Source organism: Caretta caretta, chromosome 5 (genome assembly GCF_965140235.1).
Source record: "Caretta caretta isolate rCarCar2 chromosome 5, rCarCar1.hap1, whole genome shotgun sequence".
Taxonomy (NCBI): domain Eukaryota; kingdom Metazoa; phylum Chordata; order Testudines; family Cheloniidae; genus Caretta; species Caretta caretta.
Genome location: NC_134210.1, coordinates 18751221 through 18765607, shown reverse-complemented (window position 1 = coordinate 18765607; position 14387 = coordinate 18751221). Strand labels below are relative to the sequence as shown.

At 40.8% G+C, this 14387-nt stretch overlaps 1 protein-coding gene across 2 annotated transcripts in view; it reads right to left on the bottom strand.

Moving 5' to 3' along the window:
• Window positions 1-7852: 7852 nt before the first annotated feature.
• The window catches only part of DCC (DCC netrin 1 receptor), a 948489-nt gene continuing 941954 nt past the window's right edge, over window positions 7853-14387 (bottom strand). For both annotated transcript variants that reach the window (XM_048850132.2, XM_048850133.2), the window contains exon 29: window positions 7853-14258. In XM_048850132.2, the coding sequence (XP_048706089.1) occupies window positions 14169-14258 (90 nt within the window). In that variant the 3' untranslated portion in view covers window positions 7853-14168. The remainder of the gene's footprint in view (window positions 14259-14387) is intronic.

Here is a 14387-nt window from a genome sequence, read left to right as displayed (position 1 = left end):
AAATGAACTACAATCTTTCATGCTCCAGAGGCTGTGGATGTTGGGTTGTGTGTAGGTGGTCAATTCCAAAGCTCTTACTCACATAAGTAAATCTTTAATTGGCTAAGCCAGCCTCTTGGAGTCTTAAGAGTCTCAGGCATGTAGGGGAGTCATGCGGGTGGGTCTGCTACTGTTAAATCTCAGGTTTGCCTCTTGGCTACTTGGGGATGCGGAGCCTATTTCCGTAGCAGAAAACTTGTCCAGGAAGTGTCTCCTCTCTGCCCCCATTTCTCCCAGTGGCTGCTGTGATGATTGGTGCCTCCCTTGTCACTAGTGAAGTTCTGGTGCAGGGATAAGGGGAGGATGCAAATACTCCCCCAACTTGGCTGATTGGGGTGCTGGCGTAGGTGATATTCATCTTTAGGTTGAGCTGGTTAGCCTTTCAAGTTACTCTCTCTAATACAGGGCCCATCACTGCGGTATCTAAGAAGCCCCACAAAACTGACATCCCGAATTGACGTCACCCAGGGACCTCACTATGGTATGCAAGTCACACACTGCCCAGCTCAAGAAAGTTATGTGATTGGATGCTCTGCGTGCCTCTTGCTGTCTCCCCTCTGCCGAGGGGCATGAGAGTTGTTTTTATTCTGTTTTAAATCCAAGGACATTAAGTTGTCCCTTCTGAAAATTCCATGGTTATTTGTTTCTCTTTATTAACTTTGAAACTTTAAAGTCTCCTACCAAATTGATATTATAATTTGGCACTGCTTGGTACCTGCAGCTCCTTAGCAATTATTCAGTACCTTGCATGGTCTCCAAGGCTGCAGAAGTTTGCAGTGATTGACATCTGAGAAGACTGTGTGTGTGTGTATAAGTAAGAAGGGCTGTGGAGAATGGGCAAAATGACTAAGTCTTCCAAAACCAAGACAACTTATGGGGTTCCACTCACCACTAGGCACCTCCGCCTCACTGCTCTGGAGATGAATTCTTTCCAATATGCCATTCCCTTCCTGCAGTTGCTCACTCGATCACTTTGTCATGACTCAATTGCTCCCTCTTTTGTGCTTGGCCCTTCAGCCAGTTCACTGTAGTTCGCCCCTTCAGGGGGGTTGGGGTTGTGTATCAAAGTCTCTCTGTACCAACCAGCCAACCCAGGCAGTCTTCCAATTCACTGCCTTTCAATGGTGCCACTTCCCTTGTGGCTGGTGGGGAACCCAGGCCCACTCTCTTCTGCTGATTCCAGTCCAGGGACCCTACAATCAGCAGCTGAGGTCTGCACTGTCCCACACATTGCTGCTCCTCCCCTAGACTACTTCCTACAGTGCTTCTCTCAGGCTCCATCTCTACACTACCCAGGTAGGCCTGTCCCTCTGGACCAAGCATCAAAGAGAATGACTACAGAACTCCTCCCTACCACCCCTTTCTGTGCTATACCTGGCTTTATATAAACACCAACTGTTGCTGTCCAGGTGAGCTTCCTCTTTTAATTAGTCCTCATTGCTCCTTGACTGCTCCTCCAGGTGCAGCCTAGACAATTAATTGGCTCATCTAGCCACCTTAACTTTTTCAGAGGCTGGTGTTGTGTGACAACCCCATCATAAACCTTTAACAGGATACATGAACCCAGGGGGATAATGTTGTCCCTAGTGATTCCCCATCAAATGTCAGTGAAGAGAACCACAGAGACTCTGAGAGGCTTGGGGTTTTTTTTTTATGGATTTTAATTGGAAGGGGAAATACTAAAATACTAGAGGTGAGCGCTTCCTAGATAGTGTATTGATGCATTTCTCATGTTCATTTAATCCTAATAAATCTAATATCAGCATTTCTTTTTCTAAGGACAAGGTGGAAATGGAAAAAACTGGTTGATGCTCTAGATTATAGAATCTGCAGGAACTGTTGGACTAAAGGAAAGGCTGGAAAGCAAGAAGCTTGAGGGATTTTTTCAGGGGTCATTTATTAAACTGCCTGGGCTGGGCTATTTCTTGATAGGTCACGATAGAAAATTGCTATTTATTGAGCAGGATCGTGCCATAGAGAGAGGCTGTGCTGTCTCATATAAATGCTTAAATATTATTTTTTAGAGCAGGTATTTGCGTAAGAGCTTCCTGACCCTTATAGCAGACATTAATTTTCTCAAACAAGTTTTTCAGAATGCAAAAAAAATATTTTTTTGATACATTACACTGGATCACATGGCCTCAGAAATAAATACTTCAGGGAGAAAAAAGAGCAAATATTTTGTTCCATTGAAACACCTCCCCAAATTACCAAGTCAAGACAAACACTGTGAAAGAGAAGAAACACCTTTAGGAATAAAACGCTGCTTTTAAACAAGACTGAGGCTGTGCCAATGCCTCAGGAATAAGGCAAAGCGGAAAACATAATAGGAGCTAAGGATATCAAGTCTAAAATGGCTGCCCCTCCAATTACTTCCTCCACTTTCTGGACCAAAAGTTGTCCCTGATACATTCCAAGAACTTATTGGCGATTTTGTGTTTTGCTGTATTACTTTCTCAACAGAGTCTAGGTGGTTAAAGCCCGCTCCCCCTCCTGCCCCGCATTAGTACCAGGTCCTGTGTTTGAATATTTACATTGTTTGTTTTAGAAATGCCGCATATACTGCCTAATTCTGATTTGGTGGTCTGTGACATCTCCCCTATTTTTTAACCCTTTTAGCTTCACCCAGAGACACTCAACTGGTCTGCCTCCCGCTTCCTTCTGGCCCTCAGAACAAGAGCCTATATCCTTTATGTAGCATGCAACACCTTCTCCCTTTATTCCCTGCCTATTCTTGCTGAACAGGCTATACCCCTCTACACATGCAGTGGGTATAAGAGGTGAAGGGAGGCTAAGCCTCCCCAAACAACTGGCCCACCACCTTTGGAGCACGCTGCTGCTGAAAAGCGCCCCAGCCATGCTCTGCCCCGCTCCTCCTCTTCCCACCTCTGCTCTGCTGGCATGGGGGCCTCACGCGAGGAGGTGAAGAAGCGTGCAAAAGCAGTGAGTGGCCAGCCATCAGGTAGGCAGGGGGCAGGCCCTGGGAGAGGGCAGCGAAGAGGTGTGAGTGGCAGCAAGGGGGGGTCTCGGGAAGGGGGACTGAGTGGCGCTGGGTGTGACGAGTGGGCAAGGCTTTAGGGGGAGGAGGCTAAGCAGAGGCAGGCCTCAGGGTGGGGCCACAAACCAGGCACGCGCAGCCTCCCCAAATGGAGGAGTCACGCGCTGCCCATGCCTCGCTATACCAATATTCCAGTCATGAGACTTAGCCCACCAAGTCTCTGCGACGCCAGTTAAATAATAATTTAGCTTATATATACCAGGGAAATGTGGTCTAGCTGAAATTACTATAAGGTGGGTGCACAACTGGTTGAAAGACTGCACTCAAAGAGTAGTTATCAATGGTTTGCTGCCACACTTGGAGTCCCCTGTCCAGTGGGCATAGCTAGTGGGACCCTGTAGGGGGGTTAGGCCTGGGTTTAGTATTATTCAGTATTTTCATTAATGACTTTGATAATGGAGTAGCGAGTATGCTTATAAAATTTGCAGATGACACGAAGCTGGGAGTGGTTTGCAAGAGGACAGGTTTAAAATTCAAAATGCCCTTGACAAATTGGATAATTGCTTTGAATTCAACAAGCTGAAATTCAGTAAAGACAAGTGCAAAGTAGTACACTTAGGAAGGAAAAAATCAAATGCACAGCTACAAAATGGGAACTAACTGTTTAGGTGGTAGCACTGCTGAAAAGGATCTGGGCTATGATTCTGGCATGTTGTATATAAGACACAGAAGGTAATTGTCCAGCTGTACGTGGCACAGTTGAGACCCCAGCTGAAGTAGTGTGGCCAATTTTGGGCACCACCATTTAGAAAGATTGTGGACAAATTGGAAAGAGTCCAGAGGAGAGCAACAAAAAATGATAAAAGGTTTAGAAAACCTGACCTATGAGGAAAGGTAGAAAAAAACTGGGCATGGTTCGTCTTGAGAAGACTGGGGACCCTGATAGCAGTCTCCCAATCTGTTATAAAGAGGATGGTAACAACTGTTCTCCGTGTCCACTGAAGGCAGGACAACAAGTAATGGGTCAGAAAGATTTTCCTCCCATGTAACATAACTATAAGGGCTTTAAGCTCTGGAATAGGCTTCCAAGGGAGGGCATGGAGTCCCCATCATTGGAAGTGTTTAAAAAAAAAAAGTTGGTCAAACACCTGTCGGGGTGGTCTAGGTTTACTTGGTCCTTCCACAACACAGGGGGCTGGACTGGATGACTCCTCGAGGTCCCTCCTTGACCTGCATTTCTATGATACTTACCAGATGGAAAGGAGAGAGCCTACAGCAAAGACACCTCCTTACAGGCTATATCTTCTGTTGTTGCTTAAAGGATCAGAACATGCCGGGAAAGTATCTAGTAAAGGCAAAGTTGAGAACTAAATGCTACCTAGGAATTTATTAGAGGGAAAGGGCTAAGCTCCTAACTCTAAGGGTTGGGGAATCTGTGCAGAAGACCACGTTCTGATGTGTTCAGAGCTAAATGGTAGGGTGTTTTGAGATATTTCATGTAATTTCAGTTTCCTAAAACATGTTTATATAATATCAATCTGGATGCCTTTTTGACATCAGTTACTGCCCATGCTTAAATTTAAAACCAGCTCATCATGACTAGTAATAGGAATGAGGCAGATCCACTTATTAATTCTCATAAAGAGAAGTAGTACTTGTGGCACCTTAGAGACTAACCAATTTATTTGAGCATAAGCTTTCGTGAGCTACAGCTCACTTCATCGGATGCATTCAGTGGAAAAATACAGTGGGGAGATTTATATACATAGAGAACATGAAACAATGGGTGTTACCATACACACTGTAACGAGAGTGATCACTTAAGGTGAGCTATTACCACCAGGAGAGTGGGGGGTGCGGAACCTTATGTAGTGATAATCAAGGTGGGCCATTTTCCAGCAGTTGACAAAAACGTTTGAGGAACAGTGGGGGGTGGGGGGTGGGAATAAACATGGGGAAATAGTTTTACTTTGTGTAATGATCCATCCACTCCCAGTCTTTATTCAAACCTAAGTTAATTGTATCCACATCACCTTCAGCCCCCAATTAAAACCTCTCCAACGCATCAGCAAGGATCTACAACCTATCCTGAAGGACTCTCTCAGATCTTGGGAGACAGGCCAGTCCTTGCTTACAGACAGCCCCCCAACCTGAAGCAAATACTCACCAGCAACCACACCCCACACAACAGAACCACTAACCCAGGAACCTATCCTTGCAACAAAGCCCGTTGCCAACTGTGTCCACATATCTATTCAGGGGACACCATCATAGGGCCTAATCACATCAGCCACACTATCAGAGGCTCGTTCACCTGCACATCTACCAATGTGATATATGCCATCATGTGCCAGCAATGCCCCTCTGCCATGTACATTGGTCAAACTGGACAGTCTCTACGTAAAAGAATAAATGGACACAAATCAGACGTCAAGAATTATAACATTCAAAAACCAGTTGGAGAACACTTCAATCTCTTTGGTCACTCGCTTACAGACCTAAAAGTTGCAATTCTTCAACAAAAAAACTTCAAAAACAGACTCCAGTGAGAGACTGCTGAATTGGAATTAATTTGCAAACTGGATACAATTAACTTAGGCTTGAATAGAGACTGGGAGTGGATGGGTCATTATGCAATGTAAAACTATTTCCCCATGTTTATTCTCCCCCCCCCCCCCCACTGTTCCTCAGACGTTTTTGTCAACTGCTGGAAAATGGCCCACCTTGATTATCACTACAAAAGGTTCTGCACCCCCCACTCTCCTGCTGGTAATAGCTCACCTTAAGTGATCACTCTCGTTACAGTGTGTATGGTAACACCCATTGTTTCATGTTCTCTATGTATATAAATCTCCCCATTGTATTTTCCACTGAATGCATCCGATGAAGTGAGCTGTAGCTCACGAAAGCTCATGCTCAAATAAATTGGTTAGTCTCTAAGGTGCCACAAGTACTCCTTTTCTTTTTGCGAATACAGACTAACACAGCTGTTACTCTGAAACCTGTCATAAATTCTCATGTTCTTTTAAATTTGTGAACCCATTGGTGTAGCCAACTAGCACGAATCAGGCTGTAACAGTAGCCTTGTACTCAGGGGATGATGACTCTTCTCATGTCATAGGCCCTTTCACAATATTAGGGAGACAAATATTATTGATGGGAGATACCGGTTAGGGCCTGATTCAGAGGTACTGAAAGCACAGCTTCCACTGATTTCCGCTTTGGGTGCTCAGCACCTTGAAAATCAGTCCCCTAGATCATTTTCTCTGCCAATACAGGAATATTCACTATGGTTTTTTAATAGTGCGTTGTCCATTCTAAGGCCCCCCAACCATGCAAACACTTAATTGAGATTACTAATCTAAGTAAGACTTGGCCCTAACTGTTCCAAGCAACCGGATTTCAACTACTTCCCAGGGCGGATTCTCACCCCACTCAATTGAATTAGCTCACTGTCAAGAAGTGTTCCCTTATATTCAGCATAAATCTTCCCTTTTCTTAATTATGCGCTATTATTCCTAGTTATACCTAGTTTCCCCTATTTCCCCTAGTTATATTTATTCTTATTTCTATGCCATCCCATTTTCCCAAGTTCTACCTAAAAAGTTCCTCTCTTTCTTTAGGTCTCAATCCTGCAAACCCTTATGCACAAGCTTAATTTTAAGCATGAGTAGTTGGGTTGAGGTCAGTAGGATTCTCCGTGTGTTTAAAGAATGTACCCATGTGTTTTCTATGATCAGGGCCTTACTGTTCATAATTTTCAAAGAGTTCTTGCCTGTTATTTATCAGCAGTGTGCCCTTGTTGCCAAGAAGGCCAATGGCATTTTGGGATGTATAAGTAGGGGCATAGCGAGCAGATCGAGGGACGTGATCGTTCCCCTCTATTCGACATTGGTGAGGCCTCATCTGGAGTACTGTGTCCAGTTTTGGGCCCCACACTACAAGAAGGATGTGGATAAATTGGAGAGAGTCCAGCGAAGGGCAACAAAAATGATTAGGGGTCTGGAACACATGAGGAGAGGCTGAGGGAGCTGGAATTGTTTAGCCTGCAGAAGAGAAGAATGAGGGGGGATTTGATAGCTGCTTTCAACTACCTGAAAGGGGGTCCAAAGAGGATGGCTCTAGACTGTTCTCAATGGTAGCAGATGACAGAACGAGGAGTAATGGTCTCAAGTTGCAGTGGGGGAGGTTTAGATTGGATATTAGGAAAAACTTCTTCACTAGGAGGGTGGTGAAACACTGGAATGCGTTACCTAGGGAGGTGGTAGAATCTCCTTCCTTAGAGGTTTTTAAGGTCAGGCTTGACAAAGCCCTGGCTGGGATGATTTAACTGGGAATTGGTCCTGCTTCGAGCAGGGGGTTGGACTAGATGACCTTCTGGGGTCCCTTCCAACCCTGATATTCTATGATTCTATGATTCTATGATTCTTTCCCACCCACCCTTTGTCCTCACCAAGCTAAACTATCTAGTCTGATTTAGATCGTGCAAACTTTACTTATACTGGTGAACAATTGCTTATTGGAGGAGCTCAAAGGACTTCTTGGGTGAGTAAGTGCTTGCCAGTGTATCTAGGGGTTGTACTGTCATCCTCACTCAAACTCTTTAATCTTTCTTCATAAATCAGTCTCTAGCCTCCTAATTAATTTTTGTTGCTCTCTGTGAATTCAGCTGGATAAAGCTTACAGACTTTTTACCCTTTCTGTGTTGTGACAAACAAAAATCCTCACAAAGCTAGACAATGTTCTTGTTTTCACTTTGGGTCACTCAGTGCAAATAAAAAATGCCTGAACTTTATACACCATACCACACAGGAGGACGTTTGTATCAAAACTTTATTTATTAAACAAAAAAATGCACCATTGGAATAACATTTCTATAAAAATGAATATGAGACTGTTCTACAGTGCATTACAAAACCCCCTTTTTCTTCATGTAGCAGTATACAAGAGTGTGTGTAGAAACAGTCATTTATTTTTACATCGTAAGCAAGTTTCCTTTCGCATAGAACGAGATTTACACTTAAATATTGCAGTCACTAGTCTAATTTGGTTAACAATGCTAGAATTTGACAATTTAAAGAAACTGTTTATAGGCTCAAAATGCCATTTTTAGGCCTTTTGTAACAACAAGATTTTTTTTTAAACTAAGGCTAGTTAAAGCTGTAGTGTAACCCATTTCGACCAGATTAAGGTATCACTAGTAGGCTAACAATTTGTTTGAATTACCTTGCAAAGCCCTTTAAAGGAAGAGAGAGCACTGTTTTCCTTAATGTTGTAACGATTAATTAACAGTTTATGTCAGTGTTTCACAGACACCATCTTTTGTGTGACCTCAGTGGCAGATACCAGTGAATATTTAGCAAGATATCTTTGCCAGTTACTCTTGAGTATTCTTATAGTTAGGTCTGAATAATATAGTTTCAAAACACAACACACTGAGACATGGGACACAGCAGCTTTAACAGCCAACTCTAGGTTTCCAACCAGATCTCCCTTTTATCATAAATTATCCAAAAGAAAACACTCTAAATAATAAATTAAATATTACTTATAAAAAGTACACCCTTCCCCCCAACCCTCCCATCCTACACATGGTGACAATTCAAAAATGTAGGAATTGCCAGGTATATTTTACAATAATAAAAACAGCAGTTTTCCCTTCTTCTACCAACATTGCTTTCTTGCACTTCAAAATACGTGTACAGCATACAGTGAGAGACTCTGGCCTGTGCCGCTTTATGACAGATGTACTGTATTGTTATTGTTTCTCTCCAATCAAAAAAGGTCAGAATGAAGATGCTTAAAATGCTGTCTGCTGAGATCTAAAAAGAAAGACTGAGCAAATTCAACTTGAAATCAGACAGGACACTTGCTGGCCAACAGAGAGACAAGTCAAACAGATAAGAAAAATAATCTCTGAACACTTTCAGTAGTTTGTGGCTTTACTAATAATCAGCTTCCTTTATCCAGTTTCCAGTGCTTCCATTTCTGACAGAATATTGAATGCTTTTCATCTTATCCACCCTTTATGTTACTTATTTACACTGTACAATGTGTATGTTTGTGACCTGAAATATTTTTATTTTCCATATTTTTACATGCTTATATATAGATTCAATAATGTTTAACACCCTGACTCTGAAAACACATATGCATGTGCTTAACTTTATTACCGTGAGTAGGCTCAGCAGTAAGTTACACATATGCACAAGTGTTTGCATGGAGTTGCCAATCCTCCAGGATTGTCCTGGAGTCTCCAGGAATCGAAGATTTATCTTTAATTAAAGATTATGTCATGTGATGAAACCTCCAGGAATACATCCAACCAAAATTGACAACCCTAAGTTTGCAAGATTGGGGCCTAGCCATTTTTAATAAAATACAGATTTGGCATGCCTATTAAAGGATTCAGTGAAGATATTTGGCTGTCAAATAACAAGGGATAAGGGGCTACTGGAAACAGGATCAGAATGTTCTAATGGAAATAATCATTTCATTATGAGGTTGAGTCTTGATACAGTAAGAGACATGATTTTCTAAAGTATCACAACTGATGCCTTGGTTCTCAAGTGTGTTACTCTAGTTTTTGTTGATTCAATTCTGTTGATTGCAGTGAGTCTGCATTAATGTATAACTGGAGTAACACTGTGGAAAATCAGACTTGAGAATAATATTGCATTTAAGAGAGGACATTTTTATAACGCAATATAAAACTCACCAGCTCCCACCAAACTCGATGACAAAGCTCCCATTCACTTCAGTGCTGAGCAGGACAAGGCCTTTTATCAACACAACAGTTCACCAAACGATTCTTACAATAAGAATGTGGGATTAGTAAATTATGATTTTGCTCTTCATGTTAAAAAAATTCTTAGGGCAAACTTTGAATGTACAAATAACTTGGCCATCATACTTCTTCCATTTAAGTTAATGGAGTTTTTCCTTCAGTGGAATCAGAGTGGTGCTATTTATGTTTGTGGTATATTTGTATATTAGTGGGGTGGTTTTCAGATTTCATTTGTTAAACAATACAAAGTTGTGAGACTAACCTGGGAATTGTGTTCACAACTAGGGGTGGGCTAACTGGTTTGGAGAAAATGAGTAATAACTCCTGAACTATTGGTAACATTGTTTTGAAACTCCAAAAAGGTAAATTAGGCCTTTGAGACTGCAATCTCAATCACCTGGGTGGCCGCTGTACTCATATGGAGCCACAATGATTTCAGTTTGCAATACTTTGCAATTCATGGCTTCTTCTGGTCAGGAAGCAGAAATTCCCATACACCATGGTTTGGGCAGCTTTTGCAGTATTATCCAGCCCAAACCATGAAGTAATGGAGATCATATGGGAGTACACCAATTTTTCTGCTAGTTTACCAACCAAAAGGATAAATGGCCTTAGATAGGTAACTAAATGTTTGGATGGTTTCCTGAACTAAGCCTTCCAAAAAAAAAAAAAAAAAAAAAAGCCAACCATCACCAAACTAACTTTGACAGCCAAGTTCTCAAGCTAGAGGATTCTTAAACAATGAAGTTCTTGGCAGCATTCCATCTGTGAAGTCTTTCTCAGAAAAATGAATATGATACAAGATATACAGCTGCAGAAGTGTTGACTGCAAAGTCTATCTGCTACCTGTAATGGCAGCCAAGGAAACCATTCCTAGGTGTGAATAGCTAGCTACTTCCCCATGGCAGCTTTACAAATTCGTTACAAGTTGATTTATCTTTCTTTACATTTACGAGGGTGTTTGTGGTAGAGAATGATTCAGTGTCAATAATTTTTCATTTTAAATTTTCTGAAAGCTTAGGAATCAGTCAAAACTGAAATAAATTTTACAGCTGAATTCACTGCAAAAGTAGCACTATCAAAATATGCCTTTAAAGGTTCTGTGCCGTTACACTCATGTGAGTCTCCCATGTTTGGATGTTTATGTAGAAGGTCAATATCTTTTGAAGTCCTAATGTGGGCGTCAGTCCTTCAAACCCGTCTGTTTAACTTTACGGAAGTGAGTTGTCTCATCTAAGTCAATACAACTTTGCAGGACTGGGGACAAAGTCTGAGCTAAAATAAATTCCTGTGTTCTCTATCCTATAAATAAACTATGGGAAAGAACAGCTCATTCTATTAGCTAATACCAAGAAATGCTAAAACCTTTCATTCTAGTTAGTAAGATGCTTCTGCTGCAAGTTGAGTTTAAAATTTGCCAGGAAAAGTAGAAGTGTGCCTATTGAATACATATTTCACATAAAAAAGTAACCAACTGAGTTTTTGGATTAATTTTTAATTTCTCCATTTTCCAAATACTCTAGCCAAGTACTAAGCTATGAACATTGGTAGATTACCTCAATTTGTTCCTCTTGCCAATCCAGTTTATACAGTTTAGGTTTTGCACATAAGTCTCCTTTAAGATTTCACTTGATAGCTAAAAAAGAAGCTGTAGCCCTGTGACTTATATCAAGCTAAATGAAAATAAACTTGGGTCTACAGGAAAAATGAGGATCTCTGGGCAATAATGCCCTTCAGAAACTTTATCAGAGGAAGTCCAGAGATTCTGAGTAGGATTATTAAATAAATAGCTACTTTATATTTGCAGGTATGACTGCAAATGCCCACAGACTAGGGATGACTGAATTACTATGTAAAATTTAAGAATCTCCTCTTCCTGAAGACTCACAGATATCTAAAACCAAACCTATTCTGAATCTTCTTCAGGTTCTGAAATTTTGCATTTCTTTTTCAATTTCCAGTTTCTCACTGAGTTTAGAGATGGCAATGCTTTACAATTCACAAGAAAGGACACAGGACAGCCAACACCATAACCAATGTTCAAATAAGCATCTGAATATCAGGATGCTTATCCAAACAAAATCCAGCTGTCAAAACTTTTGGGGTTCACCCGTCACATATTTTAGGTAATTTTGTACCATGGATATATTCAGTTTTGGGTTAATGTTCTATGGCTCAAAGCCCCTTGTTAAATTCCTGTGAGTCAGATACTGTTTTCCAGAGTAACTTAGACTTATTCCAGAATAAGGGAGTGCAGAATTTGGCCGTATGGTCCCATTTCAAAATAATTGACAATCTGTGCTAGAAGGGAAGAGGCTCTTTTTCAGAAGCTGTATTGAAACCTGCCTTGCAGAAACAAGGTAGTAGGCTGGACATCATGGGATCCAATACCAAGGCTATGAATTTGGTTGTCATCATGACAGATTTGCTTGCTTTGTTTTCAGTGGAAGTTCTTAGTTACAAATCTAACAGAACATAAAAACTCAACCTCTCACCTTCTTAACTCTTAGGAAATATCTGACTAAAATCTTAGTCAATTGAATAAAAATATATTTTGGTAAGGAACATTTTCACAAACACACTAGAGTTCCTAATGAAGCATTTGAATTCCATCCTTCACATCTGATTTCCTCTCCAATACATGACTGTAGAAAATAATCTGAATTATTACTTCTGTTACAGTGCCATTTTACACCAAATATTTTATTCAGGGATTCACATATAATTACCCACCTAATAAAAGGAACTATTAGGTTGTAAAGATCCCGGCCCTTCCATGCTCTTTTAAAATTATGACCTACTCAAGCTTGAAATCAAAGGCAGAACTGAATGGAGTAATTCATCTGAAACTCTCTTATTGAGTTTTGCAGCCTCCTAACTGATAAATATGCAAATTAGTTCCCTTTTGGTGATTCAGCTGCATAAACAGGGATTAACTCTGAATGCAGCTGAAAATTCAGCAATAAAAAGTATGCTCACAAAATTTAGTCAATTCAAACAGTTATAGTTATCAATAAACGCTGTAATATGAAGCTAGACTACTAGAAGAGGGAGGAAAACACTGAAAGGGTTCCTCTAAGTTCACAGCAGTGTCCTGATGCTAAATTGTGATTGGTTGGTTGTTTTTTAACTATGACTGAACAAGGAATATTTTACTGCAATCAAGCACCTGTAATTTGTTTCCCAATTATGCAACACAGTTTCTGAATTCATTTTCTTGGATTTGTTGCTTCTCTGTAAAAACTGTGATGTGTCCATCACTGTTAACCAATAAGTCTTATCTTTCACTGTGCCTGACCGAGGGTTGCTTTCCAATTTCTGCAGCCTTCACTGAGTTAAGGAGAAGCCATTGGTGACTGAATCACAGAGTTAATGGAACTGAGCAGTCTCAAACAAGAGGTGGAGCAGTAGAGAAAGGATGGGAGGAACTTCACCCCGTTTTCCTCTTTGCTGCTGTGAAAGTTGGCCCTGGAGGAGCTTTCAAATGTCATCACAGTGCAGTCTGGCACAAAGGCCACCCATATTTAGAAGTGTTCTATTCCAAGTTTAAGCACATCATTAGTGTGTGTCAGAGAAGATTGCATATCATATCTTCTTTTTGTAAGCATACGGCAGCTGGCAGCGTGCCACCAATGCAGGTTTTTTTATGTTCCCGTTCTCTGTAGCCAGATATAAAATGTTACCTATGGGAGGATTTCCAAATACTTGCAAAAATGGGTGGATTTTACAGCAACTCGCTAATGCATACCGCTTGTGCAAGATGAGTGATTGAAATTACAAAAGAAATGGGAGTTATTTGTCTGGTTTTGTGCTGTTGGTAACACTTCCGATCCTTTGGTGCTATGTCGTGATTATTTGTTACAGGTGCTTTCATGTAAAAAAAGTATATAAAAAACAAAAACAAACCAAAGAGTGAACTTCCACCCTGACAAATTATGGCATGGTATATGTTTAAAAATACATTTGACTGACGTAAAACTAGATTTTCACCAAGAACTATACACCTCTATTAAGTAAAATGTGAGATAGTCATGACACCTCAAGTATTACAAAGGCTAACAGATCAAAATGAGCAATCAAGTGGCATCACCTTGGTCTCTGCTGTAGTTGTTTCACTTATTTGCAAGGGCTGCACTTTAATTGCTTTAGATGCTTGATCTATGGTAATGTAGCATATTTTTTGTTATTTATTTTTTAGGACTCATCAAGACTCTTCCTTACGTTGAATGAATGGTACTGCAGAAAAGGTGGTTTTATGGGGTTGTGTATGTGTGTGGCATATATGAAGTACTTGTATGCTGCAATGTTCCTGGATAATACAATTTATCTATTCATCAACAGCTGTTAGAAGGCTGAGCCTGTAATAGCGTTAAGTTGCTTCATTAACCCCTCCAAACTGGCCATTTGTTCACTCAGATCATCCTGTTCATATACCTGCAAAAAACCCAAATCAACAGTCAATGTGAGCAATAACCAAAATCTGTTTTAAAGGACACAGAAAAGACAAGGAGGGGCAGAGCCACTTGAAACAATGCATTAAAACAGTTGTTCTCAGATTCATCA